We start from the raw sequence: 15719 nt of genomic DNA, 5'->3' as shown, positions 1-15719 counted from the left end.
AACCCGGGAGGACCTTCGGCTCCAGGAGAAGCCTGGCTTGTTTCATTCAGCCAATCAGGAACCAGATGGCCGCTGCGTCGCCGTCTCCGAGCCGATCTCTTCTCCTCGACCGACGCTCCGTCCGGCGGGACCTTCTCCTCCGACACGGAGAAGGTCCGAGGTGCAGGACAACAGAAGGTGTCAGTGCAAAGCTGACGGGTCGACGGGTCGACGGGTCGCGGATCGTCTCGTGGACTGAAAGCGGATCTGGTTTCTGACGAAAACGTCTCTTACCGTCTTCTTCCTCTTCCTCTTCTTCTTCTAAAGCGTTCAAGGCCGAAGCTTCGGGAGAAGATGGGAGGAGAATCAGACTCGTCGGCGGGTTCTGAGGGAGTTCTGCTTGAACACGGAGAAGAAAACGGGACCTACCGGGTGAAGTCACGTGACCGGACGCCGGCGCTGCGGGAACACAAGGAGGCGATTAGTGGATCTGCAAAGAGTGAGAAGATCCAGGAGGATCCGGGAGTCTCACCTTCATCCAGCTCTCTGCTGCCGGCCTCTGAAACACAACCACCGACAATCAGACCGCCGTCTTCACTTCTATCATCTTCAACGTCATGGTTTTAACGCTGGTTTTCATCCCCGCCCGCGGCTCCACCAGAACACTCACCTCCAGGAAAACCACACCTTCTCTCAAGTGTGAGAGACAATTGACAATTCTACTTCCTGTTTCAAGTCTGACCCCCTTCCTGTTCCTGGAGTCTCCAGCAGATGAAGATGTTGCCGCTCCACGTTTGTGTGATGGCTGAATATACGCCGCGTGCGATGTGTGTGTGTGTGTGTGTGTGCGCAGACGTCTACGTGTCGGGCGCAGGAGGTCACGGGACGACTTCCTGTCGGCGAGGCCTCACCTGGCGGGTCGGAGGAGACCGTCACGCTCTCTGAAAGCACAAGGAGAAGCGTCAGCCTCGACCGCTCGGAGGAGCGTCGCCGTGGCGACGTCCGGCCGGTCATGTGACCCACCTGTGGGAGCCTCCTCGGACGCGGCGCCTTTATCTGAAACATGGACAGAGCGGGTGAGCGGAGGCGTGCGCGCTCGTCTCCACGGCCGACGGCGGAGGGTTACCGGTCCGGGCGGCGAGGCCGGCGTCCGCAAACACGTCTGGAACGATCGGTGAGGAAAAGTGTTGATCGTCCGACTCGGTTCCGGTTCAACATAAGAACCTCCGGCGGTTCGGACGACGTCGTCAATTGACAGATTTTAAAATCGCTGACGAAAGGCGCGCTCCGATCGAGCGTTTCTAATCGATCGCATCGACGAGCCGGTCCCGGAGGTGTCGGTCTCACCGTTGGGGTCCAGGTCCGCCTCGGCCAGCAGGACCAGCAGGGAGAAGGCGATGACGACGAAGCTCCTGCAGGCGACACACAACCCTCAGCTTCCAACGACACCTGAGCGAGCGACGGCCGATCCGTCCCGCCGGCTTTCAAATGAAAGACCACGAGTGAGAACTTTGACGGACGTAAAACGAGGCGGGTGAGATGATCCGAGAGGACGCCGTGGAGACCGTCTGGACCTGAGAGGACCGGTGAGACGTCCAGGTGAGAGAAGAACCACGGGCTGGAGCGCCAGGGTCGGCCAGCGGGGGGCGCCGCGACAGCTGACGGCGAGGAAGCGTTCACTTTGACCTCAGGACATTGAGGCCAATGGATTGTTTCAAACAGAGATGCTCGGAACTAAGTGCTTCTTGAAAGATGTCATAAATATTAAAAGTGTTACATAATATATGGAAGAAGTTGGCCGACACGGGATCTGAGATCTTCTGTTTGAGTTCCCGCAGGGACAGAAGGAACGGCTCACGTCTTCAGACGGAAAGGTGGGACGGCGAGGAGCCGAGAGGAATAATCGAAAACCGGACACCCGTTTGTTTCCAGCTGAAAACACCACGGAGGAACGAAGGTCTCACACTCACACACACACACACTGAAGCGAGCGGCGGGAGCATTGGATGGTGGGAAGTGTGTGTGAAGACACGTACCTGGACAACATGGCGCTGTGAGGTCACACAGGTGATGAAGACTGCAGGACGCCGAGGCTGGAGCCACGCTTTTATACCTGCTGAAATGTCACAGCCAGAGAGGGAGAGTGTGTGTGTGTGTGTGTGTGTGTGTGTGTGTGTGTGTGTGTGTGTGTGTGTGTGTGTGTGTGTGCGTGTGTGTGTGTGCGTGTGTGTGTGTGCGTGTGTGTGTGTGTGTGTGTGTGTGAGAGAGAGAGAGAGAGGGAAACGGAGAGTAATTGTGTCTCAGGTTACCATGGTGATGGAGGCAGGAGGAGATAACCAGAAGGTTAAATAACATTTGGTCCCCAAACATGAAAAGAAAATTAAATTCTTCTAAAGAATCTGATGACAAGTGGGGTCAAAGATCAAGATCATGTAAAAGAACCTGGAAGGCTCTGCTGAAGCTCCTCCTTTCTAGAATGCAGGGAAAGATCTTTAGATGGACGGATGGAAACTCCAGGATCGTGTCTTCGGGAACACGTTTCTGTCAAAAACATGGGCTTCGGCCCAGGCGTGTCAGCGACGGCTCCTCGGTGGAGGTCAGAGCGTTCCCACCGCGGGGACACCAAGGGCTTTGCCACGTTCCCGAAGTTCTTGAAAGGTCACCAGAACAGGTTCCTCCGGGAACAATGGGGGAAGATGAAGAAGGTGCAGAAGAAGATGCTTTGAGAACATCTACCCAGATGTTGAACTGTCCAGTTCTCATTGGCTTGATGTCCTACTGAGGACACACACACACACACACATACACACACATCTGTGTGGAATGTCCTGACGTCCTTGCCATTCGGGGGAATTCCCCCCTCGCTTCTGTCGCACAGGCGCTTATTCTTCCCGCCACAGGTTGAGTTTCATCGGAACAGTGAAGCGTGTGATGGAACCTGGAGGCCAACCAAAGCAGAACAACTGGACGTCAGGACAACTCTGGACGCTCGGACACGCCCGCACGTTGGTCTTTTTGAAGAAAAGTTTACACCAAACAAGAATTAGATATTCCGGTTTCCCTCAAAGTCGGACTCGGATTTACTGAAGACGTCCTTTGTTTGTTCTCAGACGCCGTGACCTCCCCGAAGACCCGCGTCCTCGTTGCCCCCCCCCTCCCAGACGGCGTCTCCGTTGCCCTCCGAACGGGGTCGGCCGGTATTTGCCGATCAAAGGTCCTTCTGTCTCCGGCCGGAACCCGAGCCTCCACCAGACGCCCGCAGAAGCTTTTAGAGCAGCTGCTTCTTTCAGCCGGCGGGACGCTTTGAAACCCGGGAAGGTCAAATTTACATCTTCATAGAGGCGGTGGAGACGTCCCACAGGAGGACATTTACATGGCGGCCAGCCAGGAGGACACGTCCCAGAAGAGGACAGAGGCGTCGCTAACCCGGCCAGATGTCCCACAGAAGGACCGGCGCCTCTTCTCCTCTGTCCCAGCAGGACACCCGGCCCAGGCCAGACCCACTGGATCCAGGAATCCTTCAGCCGCTCCATCAGCTCCTGCTGCCGTGGCCGCCTCAGAGAACTCCTCCGACGCAAACGCCGTTCGTTTCACTCCTGCGTTCATGTTTATTTTACTTTTCTATTGTTGACATTACAACCGGGATGCCGCTGTGATAAAGGAATTACCCCTATGGGGATCAATAAAGTTGTCAATGTCTTGTTTTATTAAGATCTGAACCTCGTGAACGGCCCTTTCATTGGACCTTATGTTCGTAGGGACCTATTTTTCCCATCAGGACACACGGAGACGGTGAACTCCACGCCGCCGACTCCGGACTCAGACCTCATTTCCGAGGGCAGTTACCACGGTTACCGCGAAGCTCAAGTTTTGTCATCTGAGCCAAAATAAAAACGACCACAATGACATTTTACTTGAAGTATTGGGACAAGAGAAAAGGCGTAAGATTTTGACCCTGCCTTTCAAATGGATGAGCGTTCATGTACGGAGGAGCCACCCGCAGCTCCGGGGCCTCCGGAGCAGGGCTCTCCGACCCCCGGTCCCCGGACCGGTCCGCAGATCGTTTGATACCGGTCCGCAAAGGAAATCCTCCGTGGTACAAATGACGTTTTTTTCATTCGACCATCCGGAACTTATTTTGAAAAACGAGTTTCCGCCTTCGCCTTACTGCCGCAGCTCATATTGTAATCGCCTAATGTAAAGTGTCATCGTTGTATTCAGATGAAATTGAAAAAAGGTTTGATGATTGGAACTCCCGTGCATCTAACCGCTCCGCAGAAACATTTTCATGCATAAACTGGTCCCTGGTTACAAAAAGGTCAGGGACCGCTGCCGCGCCATGATGAGCAGACCGTCCATCATCTGGAAGCAGCCCAATGCAACACAGTGTGGTCACCAACGTAATATCATTTCATTCAAAGAAGTCGTCAGGAAACTAAATCCCCCCTTTTCTTGGAGGAACAGGTCACGAAAGAGCGACACTGAGCTCTTGCAGAGCACCGCTTCCTCCCACGGTGACGCATGTCGTGACGTATGACACACGGAGCCTCAGTACGCATGCGCCCTGCCTACATGCCCCGTGAGTGTCTTGTTTACAACTTTTACGAGGGTTCCGCTGGTTTTCCTAAGTATTGTGGGGGTCTGTCGACAGGTGGAATTGTTTCTGCATGGGACGTAATATTTAGAATACAATCTGCGATCCCGGTGCGTCTATGAATGTCCGATAGGGGCGCTGGTAGCTGTTCGCGGCTAACACGAGCACTGGCACGGGCAGATAATGCATTCAAGCTAGGTACCGGGTCAGCCCTGCGGTTAGCCGCAGCTAGCAGTCAACCTCTGGCTGCTAGCAGTCAGCCGCTAGCAGTCAGCCGCTAGCAGTCAGCCGCTAGCCGCTAGCCGCTAGCGGTCAGCCGCTAGCAGTCAGCCGCTGGCTGCTAGCAGTCAGCCGCTAGCCGCTAGCCGCTAGCAGTCAGCCGCTAGCCGCTAGCAGTCAGCCGGTAGCCGCTAGTGGTCAGCCGCTAGCAGTCAGCCGCTAGCTGTTACAGAGCCACAGCGCCAACCGGCGTGAAAGCCAAAGCCGGGGGTCCGGAGAGCCTTTCCAGTGAGCGGAGGGTTTCTGTCCGGTCAGCGGAGGCTCAGGGTTTCCATCCGTGGGTTAGATCAACGCCTGCTGTATTTTCATCGTTGGAACGCAGATAAAAAAGCACTCGGAGAAAAGTAATGGTACTTAAAGGACCGAAGTCCTTAAAGAATCACGCGGAACGTTCAACCTTTCGGTCTCACTGGGTGTTTCTGGAGAGCCTTGGATGACCTGAAGGCAGATAGATTTGGTTGTAGATGTTTACTCTGGTTTATGGGTTTGTTGTGATGGGTTGTGTTTGTGAGTCGTTATCTGATTGTGTTTTAATTGTATGCGTGGCTGCTGATGGTCTGTCTCCGTGGGAGCTCATTTAGTGGGATTTCCCTGGATAAGAAAGTGTGTTGTACATCCCTGTGGTGTGTGCAGAGTGAACCATGGAGCAGCTGAGGGAGCACAGCGAAGACGGCGAGCAGACGGGACGGGATGGAGACGGTCCAGCCGGAGTCCAGGAGGGAGACAAGAGGAAGAACCACAAGGATGCCGAGGAGGACTGTACTCTGAAAAAACAGGTCCTCATACATTTATAGGTGGATAAACGGTCAAGAAACTGTCCCGTCGCCTCGAGCCTCCTTCGTGTCGTCGACCGCTACCGTCCTAGTTATCCAGGGCTCCCCGGAGGGCCCGACCCACCGGCGCCTGCTCAGCGATGAGACGCTTTTCACTCCTGCATGGCGTTCTCCTCTGTCCCCTGCCAGTTTGAACTGCTGGCTTCTTATTCCCACGCATGCCGTTCAGATACGTGTGGTAAATGAATGACCGAGGACCTCGTCTGGAACTTGATGGATCCAAATGATTTCCAATCAAGCCCTCCAATGTGTCACCGATGATCAGAATGATCTCGTGAGAGTTTCAGATATGAGAATTTTTCGAATGAAATTCCCTGTGTGTCGCTGCTCTGAAATTCTCCTCCTTCACGTTGTCATCGGATCATCTCTGTTTGTTTTTAATGAAAGTTTATGAACCAGAACGTTTCCTGTCACATCCACGTGACATGCATTCTAGTCTGGGTAGATGATGTCATTAGGTGACGATTGATCTCTGATATCTTATTGATCAGAGGATGGACCACGGCGTCAAGGTGGCGACTCACTACAACCAGCTGCAGGAAGTCGGTCTGGCGGCGCGAAGCCATAGTCGAATCTTCTTCATGAGGAATTTCAACAACTGGCTGAAGAGCGTCCTGATCGGTAACCGATCGACGATCGATATCTGATGTGAAACAGTCGGGGGGTTCAAAGTCCGTCGTCTCCATGCCGACTGTCTCTTTGACCCCCAGGTGAGATCTTGGAGCAGGTGAAAGGGGCGGAGTCCGGGCAGGTGTCTGTGCTGGACCTGGGCTGTGGGAAAGGAGGCGACCTGCTGAAGTGGCGGCGAGGAGGGATCAATCACCTCGTTTGTGCAGGTGATCACATATTGATAATTGAGTGTTTTTGTGACGGGAATTCAATGGATGCTGTCTTGGATGATGCCCAAAACACACACACACACACACACACACACACACAGCGCTGACTGAGGGCGTGTCTCTGTCCAGACATAGCAGGCGTGTCGGTAGAACAGTGTCAGAGCCGCTACGAGGACATGAAGAGGAGAAGTCACGGCGGCGAGAAGCTGTTCGACGCTCGCTTCGTCACGGCCGACTGCGCGAAGGTAGAGTCCGACTCCCGGGCGTCCGAGCTCCGCCGCCCGTCGGGTCTGACGCGACCCTCTCCCGCAGGAGCTGCTGTCAGAGAAGCTGGACGAGCCCGAGCTGCTGTTCGACATCTGCAGCTGCCAGTTTGTGTATCACTACTCCTTCGAGAGCGAGGAGAAGGCGGACATGATGCTGCGGAACGCCTGCGAGCGCCTCAAACCGGGAGGCTTCTTCGTGGGCACGACTCCGGACGCCTTTGAGCTCGTGTGAGTCCCGGCGGGAGGGACGGGAGGCCACGAGCGCTTCCCTCCCTCCAACCCCTCTTCTCGTTTGCAGGAAACGCCTGAAGGCGTCGGAGTCGCTGTCCTTCGGAAACGAGGTGTTCAAGGTCACCTTCCAGTCCAGAGAGGCCTTCCCTCTGTTCGGCTGCCAGTATCACTTCAGTCTGGAGGGGGTGGTCGACGTTCCGGAGTTCCTGGTCTACTTCCCTCTGCTTGAAGAGTAACTGTCCAGCGCCGTCTCCGCCGGGTCAGGGTCAGAGTCAGAGTCAGGGTCAGGGTCAGGGTCAGGGTCAGGGTCAGGGTCAGCGCTGACCCTCCTCTGACTCGCCGCCCTCTTCCCGTCAGGATGGCGAAGCGTTACAACATGCGTCTGGTGATGAAGCAGCGGTTCTCTGAGTTCTTTGAGGAGAAGGTGAAGAACCCCAATCATTGCAGCTTGATGATGAAGATGATGGCTCTCGAGGTAGGACATGATTTACTTGATTTTTGGAGGACTTCATTTAAAAGAGACCTTTGGAACAAAAGTAGAAACACAACACTCTGTGGATGGAGAGTGTCCTGTTGGGATGACGGGGTTTGAAAGACCGAACCAGGTGAAATAAAAGGGCGTGGAAAAATCGTCCAGGAAGAGACGGGATAGGCTCACTGTCTGGAAAACACCGTGCCGATGAGGTCGGTGCCGGAACGAGACGACAAGCAAGAGCGGCTCGCAAAGGCGCGAGCGGCTAATCAGGTCTGCGGTGAATGCAGCTCCTCCTCCTAGTTGATGTGCACGGAGCCTCCGCCTGGTTCTCGGCCCTCATGAGATGACACTCTGCAGACGTGGACCCTCAAAGGCTCTGCGACTCCAGGCTGAGGAACGTTGTTCTGGAACGGTTCCTCGATGGTTACGTGCGTTCGCTCCCAGACAGGTGGAGCTCTGCCCATCTTCACGTCTCAGGAGAGCCTCCCGTAGCCTGTAGTGATATAACCGGTCGTTCACCACCTCGCCTCACGACCACTCAGATGCTCCTCCAGGGTCTGTGAATCGCGCAGCTCCTTGTCCCGCCCCTTGAGATGTTTCTCCCGCCGTCGAATCCAGAAGGAAACGGTGTTTTTTTCGAGGAGGCGTCTCTTTATGCGACGTCCCAACTGTTCAGCGCCCGGCTTGTCAAACGTGGGCAGATTCAAGATGTGAGGAGCGGAATTGAGATGTGACTTCCCGCTGTGTCTGCAGCCGTTTCCCTGCGAGGACGGAGGGCGACAGGCGACAGAGGGCCGAGGAGAGTACAGCCACGCCAAGGAGCTGCGGCACCGCGGCGGACTCAAAGCACCACTGGTTGGTCTGAACATCACGGCCCTTTGGTCCCCAGAGGTCTGATCTGTGTAACCGTGTGTGTGTGTGTGTGTGTGTGTGTTTGCAGGGAACTCTGAGCAAGTCCGAGTGGGAAGCAGCTAGTAAGTCCCACGTCCGCGGCATCTGAACCGTGACCTCGGCCTCAGGTCCGCTAACCATGTGTCTCCTCCTCAGGTATCTACCTGCTGTTTGTCTTCCAGAAGATGTCCTGATGCTCAAAGGCACCTTCTTTTCTTTGTACTTTCATGTTGAACTTTGACCTGTCTTTTTGGAGAGCCATATGACGTTCAGCTGCCATCGGATGAATTAGGTTTGTTTATTTGCAGTCAAACATCTGAGACAAAAAGATCGAGTCAGAAGAAACGGAAATCTGTAAAGTGCCTCCGAATCTTGTGAAACCAGAACGTTCTTCATTCAGGGTGGTTTTTCAGGCAGGGTTTACCCGCAGACTTGGATCCCGGTTGTTGTCTAGTTACTCCAATTGTCCGACAGAAGGGGGGAGACCTTCTAGATTACCTTCTCAAACATCTGGATTTCTACGCACACATTCATTTCATTTATTGGGCAGATGATGCTTCTTTGTCGGTCCTTGAGTTTTCTGAATAAAGCGTGTCCATCCCGAGTGCCGCCTGTGTTTGTGCCGCTCAATGATTGCGGGCCAGTGTTCCCGTCCACTCGTCAGAAGGCGGGCGGGTAACCTGCTCACCGGTGATCCAGCAGAACCAGAGACCCGCAATCCCTCCAACTGTAGCATTTAGTCGTCAGAATACGTGGACAGCGGTATTCCAGACTCACTCTGGAGCACCCTGTCGGTCCCACAATGCGCCGCAGCAAATCAAAATGTGACTTTTCTTCCGTCCAGCTCAAGAGCACGTTCACCTCCAGACTTTTCTCTGGGGGTTTGAACCACTTCACGGTCTTTCAAACTGAATGTGTGGACATTTACTTGGTTTGCTGTTAAACTGTCTCGTCCGTGACTCAACCAGCAGCCGTGAAGGTCTTCTAATGTCACTGCTCAGGAAAAAAGCATGTTGGCGCCCCCGCGTGTTCAAGTTCATCACCATCACCGCAGAGCTGCTGGAGGTCCAGATCTCAGACGCTCCAGTTCATCCTTTCACAGTGAGAGAATGAACGCTTCTGTCCTTCTGCAATGGTGGACACCCAAGTGATCTGCAGTAAACACAGACTTTGCTGCAGACGGCAGTGAAGAGATGACTTTTACAGGACATTTGTGCCAACTGGACTGGCTGGCTCTCCTTCAGGACGTTCCTCCTCTTCTCCCAGAGGTTCTTCGGGTCAGACAGACCAGCGGCGGTGGACACCCACTGTGGTTCTGGGCGGCGCCGGTCCAGGTCGCACAGGATTGTTGTGTTAATGAGCGAGTGGTTGTGCGGCAGCCGGGTCGACCGGGGTTCTGTGAAGATGCGTCGGGACCGAAGGTGGGACTTCCAGGGACTCACCTGAACAGGTGATGGTGAGACTCAGGTGGCGATTGTGGAAAACCAAAGAAGGCCAGGAGTTCATCTGGGCTGGGGCGCGTTTGGGTCGTTGACCTCTCTGAGAGGTCAACAAGGCGTCACAGCTTTCCTAACATGGCGGACCTCTGTTTCCCTAGCAGCCGCCAATGTTGTAATGTTCCTTCACTGAGTCAGGCAACTTCCCCCAATAGCTCGGCTACAAGATGCTTGTGAAGTTGCTTTTGCCTTGCTGCACTAAGGACCGATGAATTGATAGGGAGCGTGATTTCAGTGAAAGAAACTTAAAGACAGGACTAGTCAATGAAATCTTTGTTAGTGAAGCTCCAGCTGTATTTCCGGCTTTAGTTTCATCGGGGGAGAAGACTTGTTTCAGGTGTGGAAGTTAAAATCAGGCTTTTTGTTTCAAGCTCGCTTACGTGCTGAAAGTCGCAAAACGGTGAGTTTTGAACTTAAGAGCAGGAATTGTGTGAACTCAGCAAATGTCTACCATCTGTGCTTGTCTTTTTGTCCCTGTCCAAGTAGGTGATGCTGATTTGGTTCCTCTGATGGGCGATCGTGACACCGCGCCTTCACATGCACACTCCTGAGGCTCGTCCGGCTCATTTCCCTGCTCCCAATGTTCCAAACGCAAAGGCTTCACTTTCCTTTGTCAGTTGGTATGTTCGCATGGCTCCCCTTTGAATGGCTTCGAGGTAGGTAAATACTCTGCTCGTTTTGAGTGGCAAGGCGCAGTCTGTATATTTATTAACTGCAACACTAACACCGACAAATGTCACGGTCTTTGTAAGTGACAGTAAAGTGCTTGTGGAGTTTTTGCGAGAGAAGGAGAATGCATAGACACAAGAGCCCAACTAAGAGTTGATGTTGCTGGAAGAACTTTAAACTGCTGGACAAAGCAGTGACTATTTGAAGGATCAGAAAGTGACCGCTTGCCCTCCGGTATCCTCTGCGCAGCCTTGCAACTCATTCAAATGACTTGCGTGTGTTTTTATTGCATGCGCTGCGTTCAAACGGAAGCGGGAGCAGCACCCGGAAGTGAGAGTTCCTAAAATAGCCCTGGTCATTGACTAGATCCAGTCCATTCCTTTGAGGGGAAGGTAGCATTGACAGGACACCTGTTCATGCTACGCCACACAGGCTCTGCTCAGTTTCGCTTTGCCCTCTTTTGATCGCAACTGTGGAAGAATTACGTTTGAAGCGCTTCAGTTCCTTTGCACACCGTTCATATCCGGAATCATTTGTTGTCGGACGATTTAAGTGTCTGAACGGCATTCAGTTTCTCGTTGGAAATTTAGAGCACAGTCACTTTAAGTATTGACTTCTCAAGGAAGTGGACACCTTTACAAAATCGAGTTGCATGGAACCCTGCATGTCTATGGTGGTTCCTGCTAGATTTCAGCTGCATGTTCTGACCATGATTGTGCTGGTCATTTGGGCATTAAGAGTTCCCCCTGCATCGTTTTTTTTTTCTGGCCTGAGTTAAATTCTAATTGTGAGATACTGTCGCTCATGTCACCGCTGTCAGCTAGCAGGCAAACCAAATCCAGTTATGCCACCTGCTCCCCTTCCTGTAGGACTCAATTATGTTGGACTTGCCCAAGACAAATCTGGCCGCAAGTTTCCCCTGACAATCGTGTGCAGCCACTTGCCAAAGCGCTCATTTGACTTTTTTTTTTCTTGAGCTTTGGGCTACCGAAAGTGATCCACACAGATCAGGATACTTCTAAGGAGTGGGGATGAAGGCTCCCCGTGTCTCCTGGTTCCAAAACCAGATGGCACATTTTGTTTTTCCAGACTTAAGAGAAGTCAATGCAGCTACCAAGCCTGACTCGTTCCAACTCCCCTGTGTGGATTGAGGTTCTGCCATGTTTGTTACTAAGGTCAACCTACATAAAAGGGTATCGACAGTTCCCGCTGAGATTTCCAGCTTTGTTACACCCCGACTGTTTGGCTTAGAATGCTCTTGCCACGTTCCGACACTGGATGTGCAAAGTTGGAGCCTCTCTGACCTTGAACTTCGCCAAATGAGTTCGGTAAAGCCACTGTCGCTTGGGTAAGAGTGTCTGTTTTTGAAGGAACAAATAAATGGATGTCTACACTTGACTCACACACTCTAGCTTCTTTTCTGCAGCTGAGGATTTGCAAGAAGAATCCCTGGAATCACCATGAGGCAGAATGGCGTGCCTCACTTGGGCGCTCTTTGCAGCTGTTTTATGATCGCTCAGCACAAGAAACTAATAACCAACATGCAGTGGTTGCCAAAAACACTGTACATTCCAAATTAATAGTGTTTAAACATTTTAATAGTGACATAGAGTTAAATGAAATCACTGATAAGTATAACCCTTTAATTCCTTTTTTTCCATTTTAGATTTTTCTCCAAGATTGCCAAGTGAGCCATAGCCTCGACTGCCTCCAAGGACTACACGTCACTGGTGTGTGTATACATGTATATACATACTACATGTATATACTAATCACATATACGTGTGTGTATATGTAGGTATGCAAGGAAAAAGGAAAAGCCCAAAGGATGGAGATTTTTCCATTTACATAAAGTGTGTGTGCACTTCTTGCTCATCTTCATAACAAACAGGACACGTATGTATACACATGACCATCTCAGCCACCACGCCTGAGGAGACACCAACCTGTGGAGGAGCAAAAGGCCGTCTGACTGCGACTATGAAGTTTCATGATTGAAATTATCTTTAAAGTTCATGTGCTCAACAGGAAATACAACATATTTTCCTTTCAATCCTACCCAAACCCTGAGTAATATTTGCTATTTTATCACTCTCAATTTTGCCATCCGTATTGCTGGGAAAAAAAAACCCACAACCCTGCAGACAGACCAACAAAATGACTAACTTCAGACCGTCACACCAACATTTAGATAAACTGTCTCTTTCACAGCTCGGATTGATGAGAAACAATGATTTAACAGCACTGAATGCCAAGTGCTGGGGAGATAGAGTTGGCCACTTTACCATTTCAAACTTTACCGCACTTTCTGTCCTCGTTCAATCCATCCATAAATATCCTCTTCCAAACCCTCCATTGCTCTGCACTGTTGACAAGCGTACTTAGAATCCTTCTCACTGTCATTCACACACACATTTATTCTGTCTTTTGCCAGAAAACCTTCACACTTCTGCTTGTTCCCTGGTCCCACTACACATCACAACCTAATCTGGGATTGTGTTGTCAAAATGCACACTCACATGCAAATACTTGGGAAACGTTTTGGCTACACACTGCTCCACAACGTCACTTCAGCACTTGCAGCATTTACATTCAATTGTCATCGATCCTTTTAGAATTGAACGCCAACAAGTCTGTCCTGAACTGACCACAGATAGCGAAGAAGCTCGATGCTAATGCTACTAGCCTCTCATCTGCTGTCCGCCGACGTCTCACCTTTGAAAGAAACAAAATTACGGTTACAAATTTCACTACCTCTCTCTGAGAGTTTGGTTTGTGTATCCGTTCATAGAACTGTAGCAATTTCATCAGGAAACACGTTGAAATGTGTTTGTCTCACGCGGGCGTTCCGTTCCACTGCTACTGCTAGCTCGCTCGGCTCCACTTCCGGTCCACTCGCTGGCCGCGCCCCTTATTTATAGGCTCGGTCGGAATAAATGCGTCATTTCCCGTGCCGAATTATTTGGACAAATGTTTGTTTGTATGTTTAAATTCCAAAGTGAAATGGAAAAAGTAGACATTGAATTGAGCTCATTCATTGTGACGAGGCAAATGTTCTGCTCAGTCAATTATTTTGAACAATTAAACGAAGGTTTAACTCATGGACACGTTTTGCAAATAGTATTATAGGAACCAACAAAATGGGATAACTTAGCAGCCACAGTCATAGTTGAGGATAAAGAACTTTCTTTTACTTCTTAGACAGTGAGGAAATATGTATGTAGCTATGACTGAACCAGTAGTTATGACGGTCCTACATGAACGGTAAGAGTCAGACTGCCTGCCTGTCGGAACGAATGAACCACAAAAAGCATTTTCTCCTGTCTGATCAATAACAATGCGTTGTTCAGATTAACACTTAAACCCTGTTTGATGGTTTTAAAATGAAAACACAATATATGGAAAGACTGACCGGATTTCAATACATGTATGTAGGTATTCATGTGTGTATATATGTCTGTGTGTGTATACATGTATGATAATATATATGTAGGTATAAATGTGTCTATATATGTAAGAATGTTTCTTTAAATACACTGCTCAAAAAAATAGAGGGAACACTTAAAAAAACACATCCTAGATCTAAATGAATGAAATAGTCTTCTGAAATACTTTGCTCTTTACACAGTTGAATGTGCTGACAACAAAATCACACAAAAATGATCAATGGAAATCAATTGTATCAACCATGGAGGTCTGGATTAGGAATCACACTCAAAATTAAAGTGTAAAAACAAACTCCAGGCTGATCCAACTTTGATGTAATGTCCTTAAAACAAGTCCAAATGAATCTGTGTTGCCTCCTGAGTGGACACTATGATTTCACACAAGTGTGATTGACTTGGAGTTACATTGTGTTGTTCAAGTGTTCCCTTTATTTTTTTGAGCAGTATATGTACGTATATATACACAAACATGTACGTACGTGCTCCTCTTTTTCAGACTCATCTTCTGCTGGCGGGGAAGAAACCCGTGGTGTCGGCTTGGGCCGCAAACTCCTCCTCCTTCCTCGTTCGACCAACGGTTCCCTGCATCTTGTTGTAAATGGGCAGTACTTTTACCAATAGATGACGCTACTGCTCTATCATCATGCCACTTCTGCTCGGACGTGTCCAGTGAAGAACGGACATTCTGCGAGGATATGCCTTTAACCTTTAATGAAAATTGTGACAAAAATGTCAAAGTTCACTAACATTGGAAAAATGATGAAAATCCTAAAGTATTGAAAAAATTGTTGTTAACAAAGTGAAAAATATTGGGAATAGTGAAAAATTGGAAAAATGTCAAAATATGTATGTTCATAAAAATTTCTACAAAAAATATCAAAGTAAGTAAATTTGGAAAAAATGTGAAAACCATAATGTATTGAAATTATTGTTGACAAAGTGAAAAACATTCCGAAAAGTTAAATATTGGCAAAATGTGACAATATAGATATTCATGAAAATTTTGACAAAAAATGTCAAAAATCATTAACATTGGGAAATAAGTGAAAATTGCAAAGTATGATGTAAATTGTTGATAAAGTGAAAAATGTTTGGAAAAAATTCAATAATACTTATATTCATGAAAATTTTGACAAAAAATGTCAAAGGTCAGTAAAATTGGAAAAAAAGTGAAAACCATAAAGTATTGAAAATATTGTTGACAAAGTGAAAAATATCAGGAAAAGTGAAACATTGGTAAAATATTACCATGGAGATATTCATGAAAATTTTGACAAAATATGCCAAAAGTCAGCAAATTGGAAGAAATGTGAAAATGATCAAGTATGGTTGTTTCTCCAGAAGTGGGTGAGTAACACACCTTCCAGATTTTGTTGGAAATCGAATGTATAATCCCGCTGCACCGAGGACGAGTCGTGACGACGCCACGCAGACGGAGAGAGAACAAGTAGTTGATACGCTGCTGATTTTTCAGCTTTTCCCACTTGCAAAGCATGTAGAGGTCTAATTTTTATCACGGGTACTCCTTTAACTGTGAGTGACGGAATCCAAAAGAAAAATCCAGAAAAACACATTGTATGATTCGAAGTAATTCATTTGCATTTTATTGCAAGACACCAGAAAAACAAAAGTTAATATTTGTTCCAGAGAGCTTTATTGGCAATGACAAAGATCATAAGTTTCCTGTAGTTCTTGAGCAGGTTTGCACACACTGCAGCAGG

The 15719-nt window shown here is 49.5% G+C and overlaps 1 protein-coding gene and 1 long non-coding RNA gene across 6 annotated transcripts; both read left to right on the top strand.

Annotated features, from left to right (window-relative positions):
* Positions 1 to 1979: 1979 nt before the first annotated feature.
* On the top strand, positions 1980 to 3666 carry LOC147219515 (uncharacterized). Its single transcript, XR_015108015.1, has 2 exons — positions 1980 to 2984; positions 3090 to 3666. It is a non-coding gene; the product is annotated as an uncharacterized LOC147219515 (long non-coding RNA).
* An 854-nt stretch (positions 3667 to 4520) lies between these two features.
* rnmt (RNA (guanine-7-) methyltransferase) lies at positions 4521 to 8991 on the top strand. 5 transcript variants are annotated; one of them, XM_086171338.1, is made up of 11 exons: positions 4521 to 4558; positions 5486 to 5628; positions 6177 to 6306; positions 6396 to 6521; positions 6654 to 6769; positions 6837 to 7018; positions 7089 to 7253; positions 7379 to 7496; positions 8250 to 8351; positions 8437 to 8470; positions 8544 to 8991. In XM_086171338.1, exons 2-11 carry the CDS (start codon positions 5494 to 5496, stop codon positions 8579 to 8581), a joined length of 1146 nt encoding a protein of 381 aa, XP_086027464.1. In that variant the 5' UTR covers positions 4521 to 4558; positions 5486 to 5493; the 3' UTR covers positions 8582 to 8991. The 5 variants fall into 5 exon arrangements, with proteins under 5 accessions (XP_086027464.1, XP_086027465.1, XP_086027470.1 ...); XM_086171339.1 differs by lacking the exon at positions 4521 to 4558 and adding an exon at positions 4567 to 4649; XM_086171344.1 differs by lacking the exon at positions 4521 to 4558 and adding an exon at positions 4594 to 4607.
* Positions 8992 to 15719: the final 6728 nt, after the last annotated feature.

Source organism: Fistularia commersonii, chromosome 24, assembly GCF_037954325.1.
Source record: "Fistularia commersonii isolate RoL2024-O1a breed Wild chromosome 24, RoL_Fcom_v1.0, whole genome shotgun sequence".
NCBI classification, from domain to species: Eukaryota; Metazoa; Chordata; class Actinopteri; order Syngnathiformes; family Fistulariidae; genus Fistularia; species Fistularia commersonii.
This window is presented reverse-complemented; position numbering and strand designations above follow the sequence as displayed.

Bases quoted from the DNA above. Each gene is read 5' to 3' on its own strand.
- rnmt (XM_086171338.1), top strand. From the start codon at position 5,494: ATGGAGCAGCTGAGGGAGCACAGCGAAGACGGCGAGCAGACGGGACGG. The intron at 5,629-6,176 runs GTCCTCATACAT...CTTATTGATCAG, and splicing joins ACTGTACTCTGAAAAAACAG to AGGATGGACCACGGCGTCAA. The intron at 7,254-7,378 runs GTAACTGTCCAG...TCTTCCCGTCAG, and splicing joins TACTTCCCTCTGCTTGAAGA to GATGGCGAAGCGTTACAACA.